A 15529-nucleotide genomic window follows, 5' to 3' on the forward strand; every position below is an offset into this window, starting at 1 on the left:
CATAGTAAAGATACCCATTTCTACATTTCCGAAAGACAAAAACAATGTTGCACACCTCAGAAACACGGCAGTGCACCAGTAGTGCAACAGAAGTTAGCATAAAGCTATTGAAAATAACAACAAAATCAGCAGTAGTAGTAAACAAAAAAGCAACTTGAATGGAAGAATTGAAGAAGAATTAACAAACAAGAAAATATCAAAAAGTCGAGAAAGCTAATGTTTAAGAAAGTGTCTTCAACAATAAAAAATAATTACTGATTAGAAAAATGCTGGAATCAAACTTTTGTCTGGAGTATTTGTCATGTACACACAAGGCTGTTGCAAAGACTCTTGGCAATCTTCTTGCTAGAACAGCCATAAATAATAGTTGAATATTGCTTGGAGGCAAAGCAACTTTTACGCCTAAAATATCAAATACTGACAACTCACTAGTTAATGAAGTGATAGATATACTATGTCTGAAAAAATGATTTTATTGTCATAAGCTGGAACGACTATGATAATGCTAGTTCAAGGCTGACCTGGAGCTAAACCAATTTACAGTAGAATGTTTCCTTATCTCCTTTGTTTCCATACCCTTATTGCCCATCTCTTGATCATTCCTCTTACAATCTCACTGTGTTTTGCTGACAGTGTGATTAAGGGTGGCAGCAGATATCTTCTATTTATCATACAATGAACTCTCTCACCGATGCTTTTATCTTCATAATGACAGATGAAATATCACTAAGTATTTTGCCCAGCATGCTAACAATCTAGCCAGCTTGCCACCTTAATAACAATAACAATAATAACAACAACAACAACAATAATAATAATAATAATAATAATAATAATAATAATAATAATAATAATAATAATAATAATAATTCCTGTTATAAACACAATGCCTGAAATTTTGTGGGAGGGGACTAGTCATTTACATTGACTCCAGTGTTTCACTGGTACTTAATTTATCGACCCTGAAAAGATGAAAGGCAAAGTTGACCTTGGCAGAATTTGAACTCAGAACGTAAAGATGAATGAAATATTGCTAAGCATTTTGCCCAGCATGCTGACAATCCTGTCAGATTGCCGCCTTAATAATAATAATAACAATAATAATAATAATAATCATCATAATAATAATAATGATGATGATTTCATTTATTTGCCAAAAGGGCAATGGATGAGAGGGATAATACAAAGACAGACATAAAGTGTGAAAGTTTACATACGATAATTAAATGATAAAAAAAAAGGTAAGTATACACAGTATACACTGAAAAAGAAGGGACATATGCATAGCATACAAAGGTAAAAAAAAAAAAGAAAACAAAGGCAAGGAGGATGAAAGAGATGTGGCCCCTCCTGATACAGAAACACCTCTAGGGATAATCAAAGTTGCATTCATCATCCTTAAAACAAACCTTATTCAGCGAGCTTTTGAGCAGGATGGGCTACTTGACCTGAAGAAAATTTTAACTGGGCCCCACCTGCAAGGTCGTGCACTATTTATCTTGATATGAGATCACCATGTCATGCACATATGGTTGTGATGCATGTGCCTAGTGTACCCTTATTAAACGGGCTTCGTGTAATTGTACTCCAGTGTCACTTTGATGGCATGTGCTGCTCTCACACTCAATAATAATAATAATAAATAATAATTATTATTATTATTATTATTATTATCATTATTATTATTATTATTTTGAGATTGATACTTGGGTGTTGAGTATCTTCCACGACACTTACGAAGCCTTATAATTCATGGAAAGAGACCCTGGGAGACCTTGTGAGGCCTTTGACAACAGGTTGCTGTCTGTTCTTACAGAATTAACCAGAGCAAGTAAGACTGAGAGCTCTGAGAAGTAAAATATATAATAATGATAATGAAATTTTTCATAAGTGCAATGTCTCAAATTTCTGGGGATAGAACAATCAATTATAGCAATTTCAATACATAATTGGTACTTTATTTTATCAAGCCCCCAAAAGAATGAAAGATAAAGTTGACGTCAGTGGATTTGAACTCAGAATACAAAGGACTATAACTAAAAAGATTTGTTTCCTTTGAGATTGGAGTAAGATAATCAGTGCTCCAAAAAGTTTGAATTGAACAGAAAAATAAAAATAACAGTGAGAAGCAGCAGCAGCAGCAAGTAGCTAACACATTATTATGAAAATAAACTCTGAGCATATATATTGAGAGTGCATAAAATAGTTGTCAAAATGTAAGACATTTGTTCATTTACGCATGCCAATTAGAAATTAGAATGTCAGTTAGAAGGCAATAGAGAACATAGAGACAACTGTGTGAATGAGAGAGAAAGAGAGAGAGAGAGAGAGAGAGAGTGTGGGGCAGACAGCAGACAGACGGAGAGAGAAGATATGCTAGCTGCATTTTCAGAACTGGTTACATGCTTCTTCATTGATTGTAAAAATTAGGTGAAGAGTGTTTTGCATGAGAACAAAATGTTTGACAATAATATTTAATAAAGGAGTGACAGAAAGTCATTTGCTGGGATTTGTGAAGGTTAAAGGTTTAGACTGATAGATACAATTGTAAAATATTTTGTATCAGCTAATTTGCCCCTATTGATATAGCTTGGTCGGATATAATTCTAATAGCATTTTTGCATGGCTAACAAATTCTGTAGATGCTGACTCATGAGAAATATCTCAATCAAGATATTTCAATATATTAGAAAGATGTTTCAAATTTATTGTTTATCAGACCACTTTTGAATTGGCTGCTTGTCCAACTGAAGAACCTTGCTTGGTAGTAACCAGTTCCACTTAACTGTGAAGTTTGGTTGTTTTCTAAGTCTTGCCATTATCTTGCCCTGTGACATGGCAGCTCCTTCACTCAGTCAGACAACTAGCTTCACCTTAAATTCGGTGTCAGAAGCTAGAAACTGATTGTTAAAACTGCCAGCACAGAAGATCAAGTTACATGAAATAGAAGAGAAAAGAAGAGCAAAGCATTTGATGGGATCATCTGAAGAGAGAAATAGATGCAGTACTTTGGTGTTAGCAACAACAACTATTGATCATTCTTTAACACTAGCACTTCTTTCTTCAACTAAACCAAATAATTATTGCTATGCATGTATGTCTACAGTTGTGTATGTCAGTATATAGATTTGAGTCAATGAATGTATGAGCACTTGTGTGAGTATAGTTGCCTCTGTTTGTATGAATATGAGCGTGTGTACAAATGTGTGCAATTGTGCATGAATACATGAGTATATATGTGTGAACTTGCATATGTTTATATGTATATGTAGAAGATTGTATGTATGTATCTTATCATTGTCAATACCGTTTTATGTCTGCATCACCATGTCACTGCATGGGTGGGAAAGGTCTTCTCCACTTGTTATAGTTCATTATCATTTTCTGTAGATCAAGCATCTTGAGAGGAGCTTTTGCTACTTCTTACTATGTCTTCTATTACAAGTTCCTTCAACTTCAATTATTTGACACCTCTTTACCCAACAGTAATCCTCCTTATACAGCACATATCTGTCCTAATTCTTTTTCTTTCTTTTGCACACTACATCTCATTCTGCTATCAACCAGTTTCTCTCCCAGTTCATTTGTGCAGTGTCTTTCATACACTCTAACATTATACAACTATTGAAGCATTCTTAACTCATTAACTTCTATCTTTCATATGTCCTCTACATTCAGTTCCCCTGCTTCAGTATAATGCATCATATAGTCTGCTCTTCACTCAGAGAGTGCCTCTGATCTTTAAAATGCAACATACTGTAAATGTCTCAGGTTTTCCTTCTCTCCTTGATATACATATATATCTGATGTCCAGATTTTTCTCTAGCTACTTGGTATTGTTGCTTCTCTTTTTCTTCCATTCTTTCCATACATGCCTCTTAACTTTTATACCTCTATCTACTATGCCATTCCAGCACCAAATTACCTTCTGTTTGACTGGAATCATGCCTCATTCACAGATCTGGTCTGTGGCTTGGAGCAAGTTACCTTGTGGAAACTCTGAGTCATTTTCCATACTATAAGTTCTTGAGATATATATCACTTTGTACTTCTTTGAATATTTGTCTGGTTAAAGGATCTTTCAGTTTCCATACCTTCATTCTTTAGATTGTTGTATGTCTTTCGGTCCATCCAGGTCTCACTTTGCTGTCACTAGTCACTAATCTATAATAGACAGTAAATTCTTCATGGAGAACAAGGATCCAGTTTTCACAATCATCAACCGATCCCATTTCCTGGTAAGTATGAAGTCTATTTCATTAGTGTAGACACTTAAGTTCAGGTGGCTGGCTGGTTTTCTGAAGTTAATGCCGCAGATCATCAGATCATTTGTATCACAGAACTCCTTGAGTTTTGAGTTTTTTTTTCAGTCTGTGAAACATAGCCATAGCTTCCATGTACAACTGAATCAGCCAGCATGGCAGTACCCAGCATATTTATTAAAGTTACCAGTCATGATAATAAAGTTCTAGTTGCTTCCTATCAAGATAGCCTGCAAGAGGGTCTCATAAAAACAGTCCTTTGTTCATCTGTTAGTCTGATTGTAGTATGTATACAGAAATCACTGTTGCTTGTTGAGTTGCCTATTTTTAGTTTAAGTTTAATTATTACCACATACTCTTACTACCTCAGTCACTTTATTTAACCGTTTCTCTGCCAACACTGAGTCTATTCCACCAGCTCCAATGCTGTTACCCACTCAAAAACACTTGCACATGTTTTCCATGTCTAAGAAGCACCTGGATTGTACACTGTGCAATCTAGCTATATTCATGCATGCACCTGACTGGATATATACAAATGTATCTATGTATAAGCATGTATGCATTTGTATATGTATATGCATTTGTATATGTACATACAGGTATGCACATGTTTGTATGTGTATATACATCTGTTGATATATATACCATTTACAGGTGTGATAAAGAATATAAATAAGAACATCTCTGATACTTAATAAATTTAGTCATGATTTAGCCGAGAGAGTCAAAATGTAATGGAAAAAAACAAAATGTAATATTGAAAAGACGTAACAAAACTGCAACTGTTCTCCTTCACGAATAGTTCTTGTTGAACTATGCTGAAGAAAATAGTAATAACAGTAGTAATAATAATAATAATAACATATATATATATATGCTTCTCTCCTTCTCTCCAAATGTCAGTATTTTGATAATTACACTGAAGTAATGTACAGAACATGTTATGGGAGTAATAAAACGAAATGTCTGTTAGAAATAGAATTTTAGTCAGGTGCATCAACAGACAGACAGGCTTTCTAACTGGCTTGCAGTACAATACATACAAGAATTACTAATTGCATGAAGATAGCAAGGAAATAAACATGGAATGATGAATATTTCAGTGAGAATTAGGAATCCACTACTGGTACACAAGGAAACAATAACAAAATAGTAGAATAGAAACATAAAATAAAATTGTTGTGCAAAAAAATAAATAAATAAATAAGAATTAATATTAGCTTTTGAAGAGTTTAATAAAGGCCTGCTCCATGGTAGGTGGATTTTGGGCAGTGTTAGGATATGTCAAGAAATAAAATACAAAATTACTAAACAGTGTGGTAAGGCAAGTGATATAGGTAAGTTGTGTGTGTTAAACAGAAAAAAGCTGAACTAATGAAACAAAGCAGTAAATTGGTCGGCTAAGCTACAATAGCAGTGGGCTTAAGCAAATGAGCAGGGACCATCTTCAGCACCAACCTGCTTCATGATCCCATTCCAGATCTAAGGAAGATGCCTCAGTATGTGACCGATCTCGAGTATGTGTTGTGCTGCTACTAGTACTTTGACCATCTGCAGATGCTGTTTGGAGTAAAATCCACAGTTAATAGACAAACGAGAGAAATACAAAGCAGAGAAAGAAATCATTTTAAAGCATGCACCCATTAGCTGCACAGTATTATTCAATTGTAAACAATGTTAGGCACAGATGATGTTAATCACAGTTATCAACAAAACACTCAAAAATACAAACCTACTTCATTCAATGCAAAGATGTCTAAAGTTGTTAATTTTTAACACGTTAACCGCTACATGTATTACTGGTGGTTCATTGCAAACTTCACACAACTGCTATATGCACCAGTGGTGGTACATTTTTGTAATTTGAGAAAATATTTTCTTCTATATTTTTGATATGGTTTCAAGGATATTTAAATAACTTGGAGTGCTAACTATTAAAGTTTAATTATAAAATAAGTTGAACACACACTCACCTCCTTCTGTCACAGATGTCGCTACACTGAGATCAAGAGCTCGTGAAATACTTGGCGTCACCAGTAAGTTCCAGTAACAGGCTGTGGCGGTTAACGTGTTAAAGAATAATCAACAGTCTTTTTACATCTTAACATTAAAATATTACGTTTAGGTTAATAAGATCACATTGGTTAGTTTATAAACAAATCAAGTAAAATCTATGTTGAATTAACTGTTTAGCTTATAAACTGGCCAGAATCAGCCCAAATACTCTGTTTTATGTTCAAAATGGTCATATTGGACCACTTGCATCTACCAGGCAATGTCATTCCAAAAATAAACAATTATATCATTAAAATCTCAAACCTATGGGATAATGTAAAATTAATTCAAAACAATGTGAATAAACAAACATTACATTTGACTGCTAAAAGATTAAATAATTGTATAGTTAATTTTGCAGCAATTTTAATTGTTATGTTAAATAACTGTGGTTAGTTTTACACAAATTTCAATGATTCACTTTTTCTCTATATAATATTATTTCTAACTTAAGCAAAAAGCCATTATTTAATTAAATCAAGCAAAGTATATGACTGGCACTTTATTTTATTAATCCAGGAGAGATAAAAGGTGAGGTTGACCTCTGCAAGATCTGAACTCAGAACCTAGAGTCAGAACAAATGGTGCAAGTGATTTCAAGCAACTCCCAAATCCATTGCCCTTTGACCGTAAATAATATTGAAGTAGTTTCTATTACATTAACTTAAATGTTAAGAATATCAAAGCAGGCCTATGATCAAAGGTATTCTAGCTGTGACCAAACCACCAATTTAGGTGTATCTAAGATTACATTATTTAATGTGTCTTACTTAGGACAATGAGATGTGATCTGGAAGAGAATTGGCTGCTGTTTCTAAGATACAGAGTAGCTTTGTAAAGGCTCCTTTATAGGGTTATACTTATGATCTTAGGAAAGGTCAGGTTTCCACCAGTTTTTGGAAAAAGACATTCTTTTACATCAAAATATTGATGAAGAGCAAGTGTTGTACAGTTAGGTTGTAAAGGTACAGATGACTCTTAAGCTGTATGTAGAAATTATCTCTGAAAGGATTATGTTAATTCTTGTCTTGGGGGGGGGGATGGAACAAACAGAAAGACAGTATATATTTAAGAAGTTATGCAAAAAAAACATTAGTTTGTTCCAGCATCTTAACTACAGAAATGTCATACTGTCACGACATGGTGATCATAAAAAAGGTCAACTGCAGCTCGATATTGTCTCTGAAAAAGTCAATAATTGTCCAGAGATATTTTCCTCCAAAGATCAGTAGTATATTCTTCTAGATGTACTTGTCTTTGTAAAAGGAAGATTGCATTCAAGTGTTATTGTTTGAAAAGTCATTGTGTGTTTGATTGTTGATCTTTGAATGGTCAGTTAGTAATGAGATGATGTCTATACAAAGAGGTCATACTGATGTGTAACACAGCAGTCTGAATATATGTATGTATACAATCATCATCATCATCATCATCATTGTTTAACGTCCATCTTCCATGCTAGCATGGGTGGGATATATATATATATATATATATATATATATATATATATATATATATATATATATACACACACACACATTCACATATGCATCTATGAATGTATATGGATACAGTATGGTTGATCGTTAAGAAGTTCACTTTGCAACCATGAGGTGGTATCTTGGGAAAATGTCATTTTCTGAAGCCTTGGATCACCCCATACCTTGTGAGTGAAATTGGATATACGGAAATTGTACAGAAACCTGTTGGATTGATTGTACCAGTAATTCAAATTCACCTTTCTTTATTCTTGTTTACTAAACTAAGAGCCCAACCTCAACTACCATCACATTTTGGGACTCAATAAACATACATTATCAAATAGAATAGTTAAGAAACATGATGGTTGTGGTAGTGATGATGATGATATCAAACTATATTACACAACAGTTTTAGATTTACATTACACTGTAAACACTAAATTTATTTATTGGTTAACTTAAAATCTTTACATTAGTGTTACAAAATCATAATTGAATAATAAATGATTTTTAAAGATGTATTCTAATAAATCCAATGAAATAAAACCTAAATTAAATTAACATATCATTAGAGAGAAATCTAGCCTGAGATGTTATAAATTTATATTTCTATTATATTTATTGTTGTAGTTATTGTTGTTGTTTAGCCTGAAGTCAGTACAGATTGAGCAGATCTGCAAAGGCATTCCTATTGTGACCATCATGTTTTTTAGTCAGACATAGGTACACATAATTCAATGTATCCTTTCTCTTAGAAGATGCTAGGATGAGATTTAAGGAAGATTTGGCAGCTATTTCTAGTAGATCATGCAAGGGTTTGGCAGCTCCCTCATAGACTTAACTTTTGTAGGCCTTTGAGACTGATGAGGCAGAAACAGATGAAATTCATCGTAAGATTTTGAATGTTGATGCATGAAAGGGAAAAAAATAAAAATTAATGGTGGAATCCCTGATGGTTGTAGTCCTGCAGATCAAAGCAGATGAAAGATTGAGCTAAGTGCTTTAATGTGGAATTTTTAATGGATGAGATAGAGTATGAAAGGATGACAGAAGAAGAGACATAGCAAGGGTACACAAGGTTGACTTGGTGGGGTTAGTACACAGCCTGCTGCCATAAAGGAGCAGCTACCATTGTAGTTACAGCAGAAAAGACATAGGAAGAGTACAGCACATTGGTATACAAGTGGTTCAAGTGTGCTGGTGTGTGTGAAGTTTTCAAAAATGTATGTGTGAGAGAGAGGGGAAAAGAGAAAGAAAGAGAGAGAGAGAGTGTGTGTGTGTGTGTGTGAGCATGCACATGCTTGTGTGTTAGTGTTTGTTAATTTTCATTTTGAACTCTTGTAGTTCAGCAGTTTTCTCAAAAACATAGGGAAAGAGTTACAGAACGATGTAGTTCTAGGAAAGGAAGATTCTACTCGGTATTTTGTAAAGGACCTGAGAGGTGAGAGGCGATGTGATAGTGAATGAAAGAGGAGAGATGTTGTTTTATGAAACTGCTTAATAAGTCACTGGCTATTCAGTTTTTGTAAGTGAATTACTTTCCAGAAGAGGCGCAGGTGCACTGCTTTCAATATTTATAATTTAATAAGGCTACTAACTATGCAAGAATTTTGTTCTTGAATAAGAAACCAAATCTTTGTGATGCAGTCTTTGCCATCTGCACCATATTAGAGCTTTTGAGATTGTTAAGTTAAAATTTGTATGACACAAGATAGTTTGAGCTGCCAGTTGTTCATGATTAGCAAAGGTAAATATAAAGAATTGCAGTAACTTGGCCTGATTTGAGTGACGAGGGGGATGGATATCCAATCTCTGTTGCATTATGTTTTGATGCCCCTTGTTTGTGGAAGATATGTATACTTACAAAAGGTTTCAAGGTTGTTTTTAGAAAGAAAGTTGTTTAGCTTGGGGTTAATCCTGGTCAAACATACCTATGATAAAAAGCATTATATCCATAACCATTATATCATTTTTAGGGGTATGGGCATCTAGGACTATATTATTTAATGTGTGGTCTTCTTTTTACAACAAAGTGAAGAATGATTTGAGAAAGATTTGGCTGTTATTTCTAGCAGGCCAGGTAACTTGAATCTCCCTCATTGGCTTGTAGAAGCTCATTCGAGGTGGAATCATTGTCATAAAGAGAAGGAAGAATGTTGAAGCAATAAAGTAGATTGTTAATGCAGAGAGTGAAGACATTATGAGAAATGATTAAGTGTTTAGAGCAAGGTGGAGGAAAACTATCAAATATGCAGTGATGGAGATGAGGCCTGTTTGAAAACATTCACATAGTGGTTTATTTAGAGTGGAGTCTATAAATGAGCAGCTTTTCCAGAAAGATTTGTTTGTGTCAAAGAACAACAACTTTGAAAAACACTATTTAGAAAAATTGCAGCCACTAGTAAATTACAAAAACAATGAAAAATGAGTATTATTGCAAATGTATAGAGCTTAATGGAAGTAAAGTTGTATGATCAATAAGTATCCGGACTGTTGCTATAGAGAATGAACCTAAAGCACAGAGAATGAAGCCACTTGGCACAGATTGACCTTGAGCTCTGCTGTGCATGCACACTAAGTTTTAATGTTCTAGCTCACTTCCGCTGTTTACAGCAGTTCTTAGAAGGAACATGTGTAGCGTGTGATTGTTGCACTGACCATGACAGAGAAAGTTGAGCAGAGAATCTGCATCAAATTTTGCCAAAAGCTTGGTGATACCTGGTCAGAAGCCTACGCAAAGTTTTCAAAAAGTTTTCCTTGTTCTTGACACAACCAAGGAGATGAGATTTTGTGTAACTGAAACCTGAGTGTCTTTTTAGTCAGCTGAAAGCAGTTTTGGCACAAATTTGGCAGACATGCATCTCATACCCAAATCTACAGTGCTAATGGACTGAACTGAACTGTAACTTATCTGCACATCTCCTGATAACTCACGGATGGAGATTCGGTGGTTTGCCCTCACAGCTGCAATGTTTTTCTCAGTTCTGCTAGTTGTAGGACTCCCAGGACATTCGTCATTATCAACATTTTTTCACCCATCTTGGAAACGTCTGAACTGCTCCATACACTTGTGTGCAGCTCACACACTCCTCTCCACACATTTTCTACAACTTTGTGTAGGCCTCTGAGCAGGTATCACCATGACAACTTTGTCATAGTCAATGCAATGATCACACACTACACACCTTCCTTCCAAGCACTGCTGTAAACAACAGAAGTTAGCATGCACAACAGAGTCCCAGGTCAATTTGTGCCCAGCGACTTCACTCTTCACGTTTTAGCTTCACTACTACGGCAAAAGTCCAGATACTTATTGATTAGACCTCATATATACTGATGACATTAATGATGATAATGGAATGGTCGATAACCCACTAACCAGTTAAAATTTAATTAGGAAAATGCATGTGTCTAGTCTTCTTGTGCTGTGTCTATCCTTCTTCAGTTACTGTTTATGTAATAAAAGTAAATGTGTTGTCACTAAACCTTTTAATATATTTCCTAAGTAGTGAGACAATATAGTCTGGTTTAATAGCGGTAGCATGAATGAGGCAATGATTTAGTTTAGAAAATAATTTGAAGACAAGAAATTCTCAATGCAATTAATTTAAAGCAGTGCAATATAAGCTTCATATTGTAATAATATATAAACTGACATATATAGTTGTAGCTTACCTTGACGTAACTGTGTCCTTGCTGACAGAGAACGAGCTTTCACACTAGCCAGGAACATTTCGAAATCATCTTCACCTCCGGCTCTAAATGAAAAAGAAATGAAAAATAAAGAAAGAAATAGGAAAAGTCAGCAGTTAGCTTCAATAAGCTAGTAGAGTTTCATCATCATCATCATCATCATCATCATCATCATCATCATCATCACCATCACCATCATTTAACGTTCATTGTCCATGGTGGTATGGGTTGGATGGTTTGACCAAGGCTGGTAAGCTGAGGAGCTGCACCAGACTCCAGTCTGATTTGGCATGGTTTCTATGGTTGGATGCCCTTCTTAATGCCAACCACTCTAAGAGTGTAATGGGAGCTTTTACATGCCACTAACACAAACCAGTTTAATCTACTCAATATAGTTCAATAGTTGTTGTTTTAATCAAAGGATCTAAAGGGATCATGTAGCTTATAAGCTATTTAGCACAATGGTTAGATGATCCAAGTAATCTATTAAGCTATAATCAAGGAATTTAAGTTAATTATGATCCTTTGAAAAGTAGAAAAGAGAAAAGAAAAGAGACAATGTGTGAGAAACCTTTTCCCTAACATGTCTTTGAGAGTTCCACTGACTAAAAGATGGGTAAAATAACAAGTGTTCTGTTTAATAATATGGTTCTTTAATACATGACAGAAGTTTACTTTAAAACAATCCTCTGATTTCTGACATAAATACAAATCCATAAATATGGAAAGAAGTGTATAAGTGATTATGTTGTTTCCTGATACTTGAGTGGTACTTTATTTTATTGATTTCATGAGAATGAAAGACTAAGTTAACCCTGACAGAACATTAATTCAAGTCTGTTGAACTATCACTTCTGCCAATCTACTGCTTTAAGTGTTCTATTATAAAGACACAATGGGAAAGGTAGTTGATGTCAGTTAGGTGTACGTGCTGTATAAGACATTTTCCTACAAACATAGAATTACAAGTTATTGAGATGCAGACATTTAAGCAACGTTAAAACAACAGTTCTACATATTAAACTAAGGTATACTTACACGTCCCAGTCATTTTCGTTATCCCCTAACCAGGAACGGTCTGTGTGAGTTTTAGTAGCTTGTTGTTCCTTAGCAATACGCTGAAGCCGTACTATCCGTGCAGCCTCTCTTCTAGCTTCATAGTAAGCTTCTTCTTCCATACGCAACTCCTCCTCTTGTTTGGCAAGCTAATGAGACAAACAAAATTAGAATAATGATTGATTGTAGACATTATTGAATATCTAACTTTGAATACAACTGTCTCCTCATTGGCTATAAATAATACCAATACATACCAGAATGTGTAGTAAATAGTAGATATAACATATATCATACAAGAAGTGAGCATAAGAGACAGAAATCATAATTAAATAAAATATTCAGTAATTAAAACAGAAATAAGAGTCTAACACTGAGAACGACAGAACGACAGATACAGAAGCGTATAATGCTGAGTTTAACAGATGCAACATTATGTAATACTGAGTATAATCAATGTAAAAGTCTGTATTACTGAGTGTAACAAATTTAACAGTAAATAATACTGAACATAACAAATATATGTAACTAATAAAACAGTCAACATGTGTAATTTATATATAACGGATCATCACTAAGTTATATACAACAGAAAATGGTACATCTGGTGGTCCTGTATATGACACTTCTTGTGATCCCAGTAAACGATACATCTAGGGATCCTGTAAATGGCATATCCAGGGACCCTATAAATAGCACTTTTGACGACCTTGTAACTAGCACATTTGGTGACCTCATAACTAGCACATCTGGTGAATGGTAGGTGATATACCTACAGTATTTTCAGGTATGAATGCAATGCAGTGAGTTTTTGTGTTACTCTGCAAACTAAGTAAACTGCTAAATATACAGTGCTCATGCTGCTTATAAGAGTATCTACTCCATAGTTGTGGTGGACTGAACAACAAAAATAATGAAAAGCTCTGATACAATAAGAACTGTTGACCCCCTCAACTGGTTATCCAATACCATAGTAATTCACTTATAAAAGTAAGGAATGATTGATTACATTAACCTCAAAATATTACTGGTATCTATTTTGCGGAATAGAATGGCATAAAACGTAGTGAGCAATAGCAAGATTTTGAGCACTGGACACTAAGATATCAAACTAGATTAAATAAAGTATCCAATCACAAAACAAATATTGCCATCTAATATAGATACTTGGCCTTGGTCAATGATGTTTCAGAGAAGTATGGTCAATTAAATTAAGCCCACTACTTTACTGGTACTCCTTTCTAAGATCCTTGGTTAGGATGAAATGGAAAATTGACCTTGGCAGAATTTGAACAAAGTAAGATATCAAATTAGATAAAATAAAACAACTAAACCAAAAAGAAATATTGTAGACAGAAGTTTGATGTAGTCCTGATTGAGCTGATCTACAATCAAAAACTTTCCAGCCATGGTCATTCAATTTTTGCTCCCTCCAAAAGATATCATGTACATATTATATTACCTAATGTAATCTTGTGGAAGCATGTAGTTTAGTGTTTAGAGTGTTAGACTCATGATTGTAAAATGGCGGTTTCAAATCTTCAACCGGGTGACGTGTTCTTGAGTAAAACACTTCATTTTCCATTGCTCCAGTCCAATAAACTGGTAAAAATGAGTAATCCTGCAATGGGCTGCCATCCCATTCAGGAGAGAATTTATGTGCCATAGAAAACAGGAAACTAGACCTACAAGTTTATATGACTTGGGAATGATCTTTATCCTAATGTAGTCTTAATCCCTGGACTAGCTCCGTAGAGCACCAACAGATGGTAGCACATAGTTGCATGTGCAGTGAGAGCTAGCAGTGACCTTCATGAGGCAGTGTGCTGAGTGACATCACTGTGTTTACTTTGCAAGTTGTGAAATTTGTGTTTTCCTGATCATGTGTATGCTATAGTCTGTGATTTTGTCACTTTTGCTCTTTTACTCTCTTTTTGCTCTTTTACTTGTTTCAGTCATTTGACTACGGCCATGCTGGAGCACCGCCTTTAGTCGAGCAAATAGACTCAGGACTTATTCTTTGTAAGCCTAGTACTTATTCTATCGGTCTCTTTTGCCGAACCGCTAAGTTACGGGGACGTAAACACACCAGCATCGGTTGTCAAGTGATGTTGTGGGGACAAACACGCACACACACACACATATATATCTATATATGGTGGGATTCTTTCAGTTTCTGTCTACCAAATCCACTCACAAGGCTTTGGTCGACCCAAGGCTATAGTAGAAGACACTTGCCCAAAGTGCCACGCAGTGGGACTGAACCCGGAACCATGTGGTTGGTAAGCAAGCTGCTTACCACACAACCACTCCTGCACCTGGTTAAGTTAAAACTTAGGTAAATAAGCTATTTTTAATCTATCTAGTCCAGGAACCTTTTGATACCACCTCGTAATATCTTTAAGATGGTAAGATATGACCAAAGGAAAATTTGACTGTTATTTCTGACTTGAAGTTTGTTGCTGCTGTTTAGTCTAAGGTCAGCCTGAACAAACTCATAATCAGAAGCATTTCAGACATGACTATCCTCTCTGTCCTATGTGTGTGAAATCTAGAACAACATAATACAACATGCTCTTTTCTAAGACAGTGGAGTGTGATTTAAGGGGATGTAGTTGCTATTTCTAACTGGTAAGCAATAATGTATGTAGAGACTCCTTCATTGGTTTGCGCTTGAATTTTGTTTTAAAAAATGGTAGAAACAAGTAAAGAAAAAATGTGGGGAAGAGGTGTAGGGAATATAATATCAGTTTAATCATGCTTCAGTAATAAATCATATGAACAGAAGAATAGTTTATGTAGAGATAAATATACTAACAAAAAAAAAAATTTACAAATCAAAATGAAGCAACAGACAAAACTGAGTTAATTTTCAAACTATTGACTTCCCCAATTGAAATTGTAGTTCCATTGTCAGATGAGAAAATGTGTGGGTTTTTTTGGGTTTTTTTTTTTCCCTTTTTTTTTTTTTTTTTTTTT

The 15529-nt window shown here is 34.7% G+C and overlaps 1 protein-coding gene across 7 annotated transcripts in view; it reads right to left on the reverse strand.

Annotated features, from left to right (window-relative positions):
• LOC106871165 (AP-1 complex-associated regulatory protein) overlaps window positions 1–15529 on the reverse strand; it is a 253283-nt gene that overhangs the window by 17243 nt on the left and 220511 nt on the right. For 4 of the 7 annotated variants that reach the window (XM_052967473.1, XM_052967476.1, XM_052967471.1 and 1 more), the window contains 4 exons: window positions 12533–12699; window positions 11477–11559; window positions 6239–6319; window positions 5724–5825 (listed from right to left, as the gene is read on the reverse strand). In XM_052967473.1, coding sequence (XP_052823433.1) covers window positions 5724–5825; window positions 6239–6319; window positions 11477–11559; window positions 12533–12699 — 433 coding nt within the window. The remainder of the gene's footprint in view (window positions 1–5723; window positions 5826–6238; window positions 6320–11476; window positions 11560–12532; window positions 12700–15529) is intronic. The other 3 variants (XM_052967474.1, XM_052967475.1, XM_052967477.1) reach the window with 3 other exon arrangements.

This window comes from Octopus bimaculoides, chromosome 4, assembly GCF_001194135.2.
Source record: "Octopus bimaculoides isolate UCB-OBI-ISO-001 chromosome 4, ASM119413v2, whole genome shotgun sequence".
Taxonomy (NCBI): domain Eukaryota; kingdom Metazoa; phylum Mollusca; class Cephalopoda; order Octopoda; family Octopodidae; genus Octopus; species Octopus bimaculoides.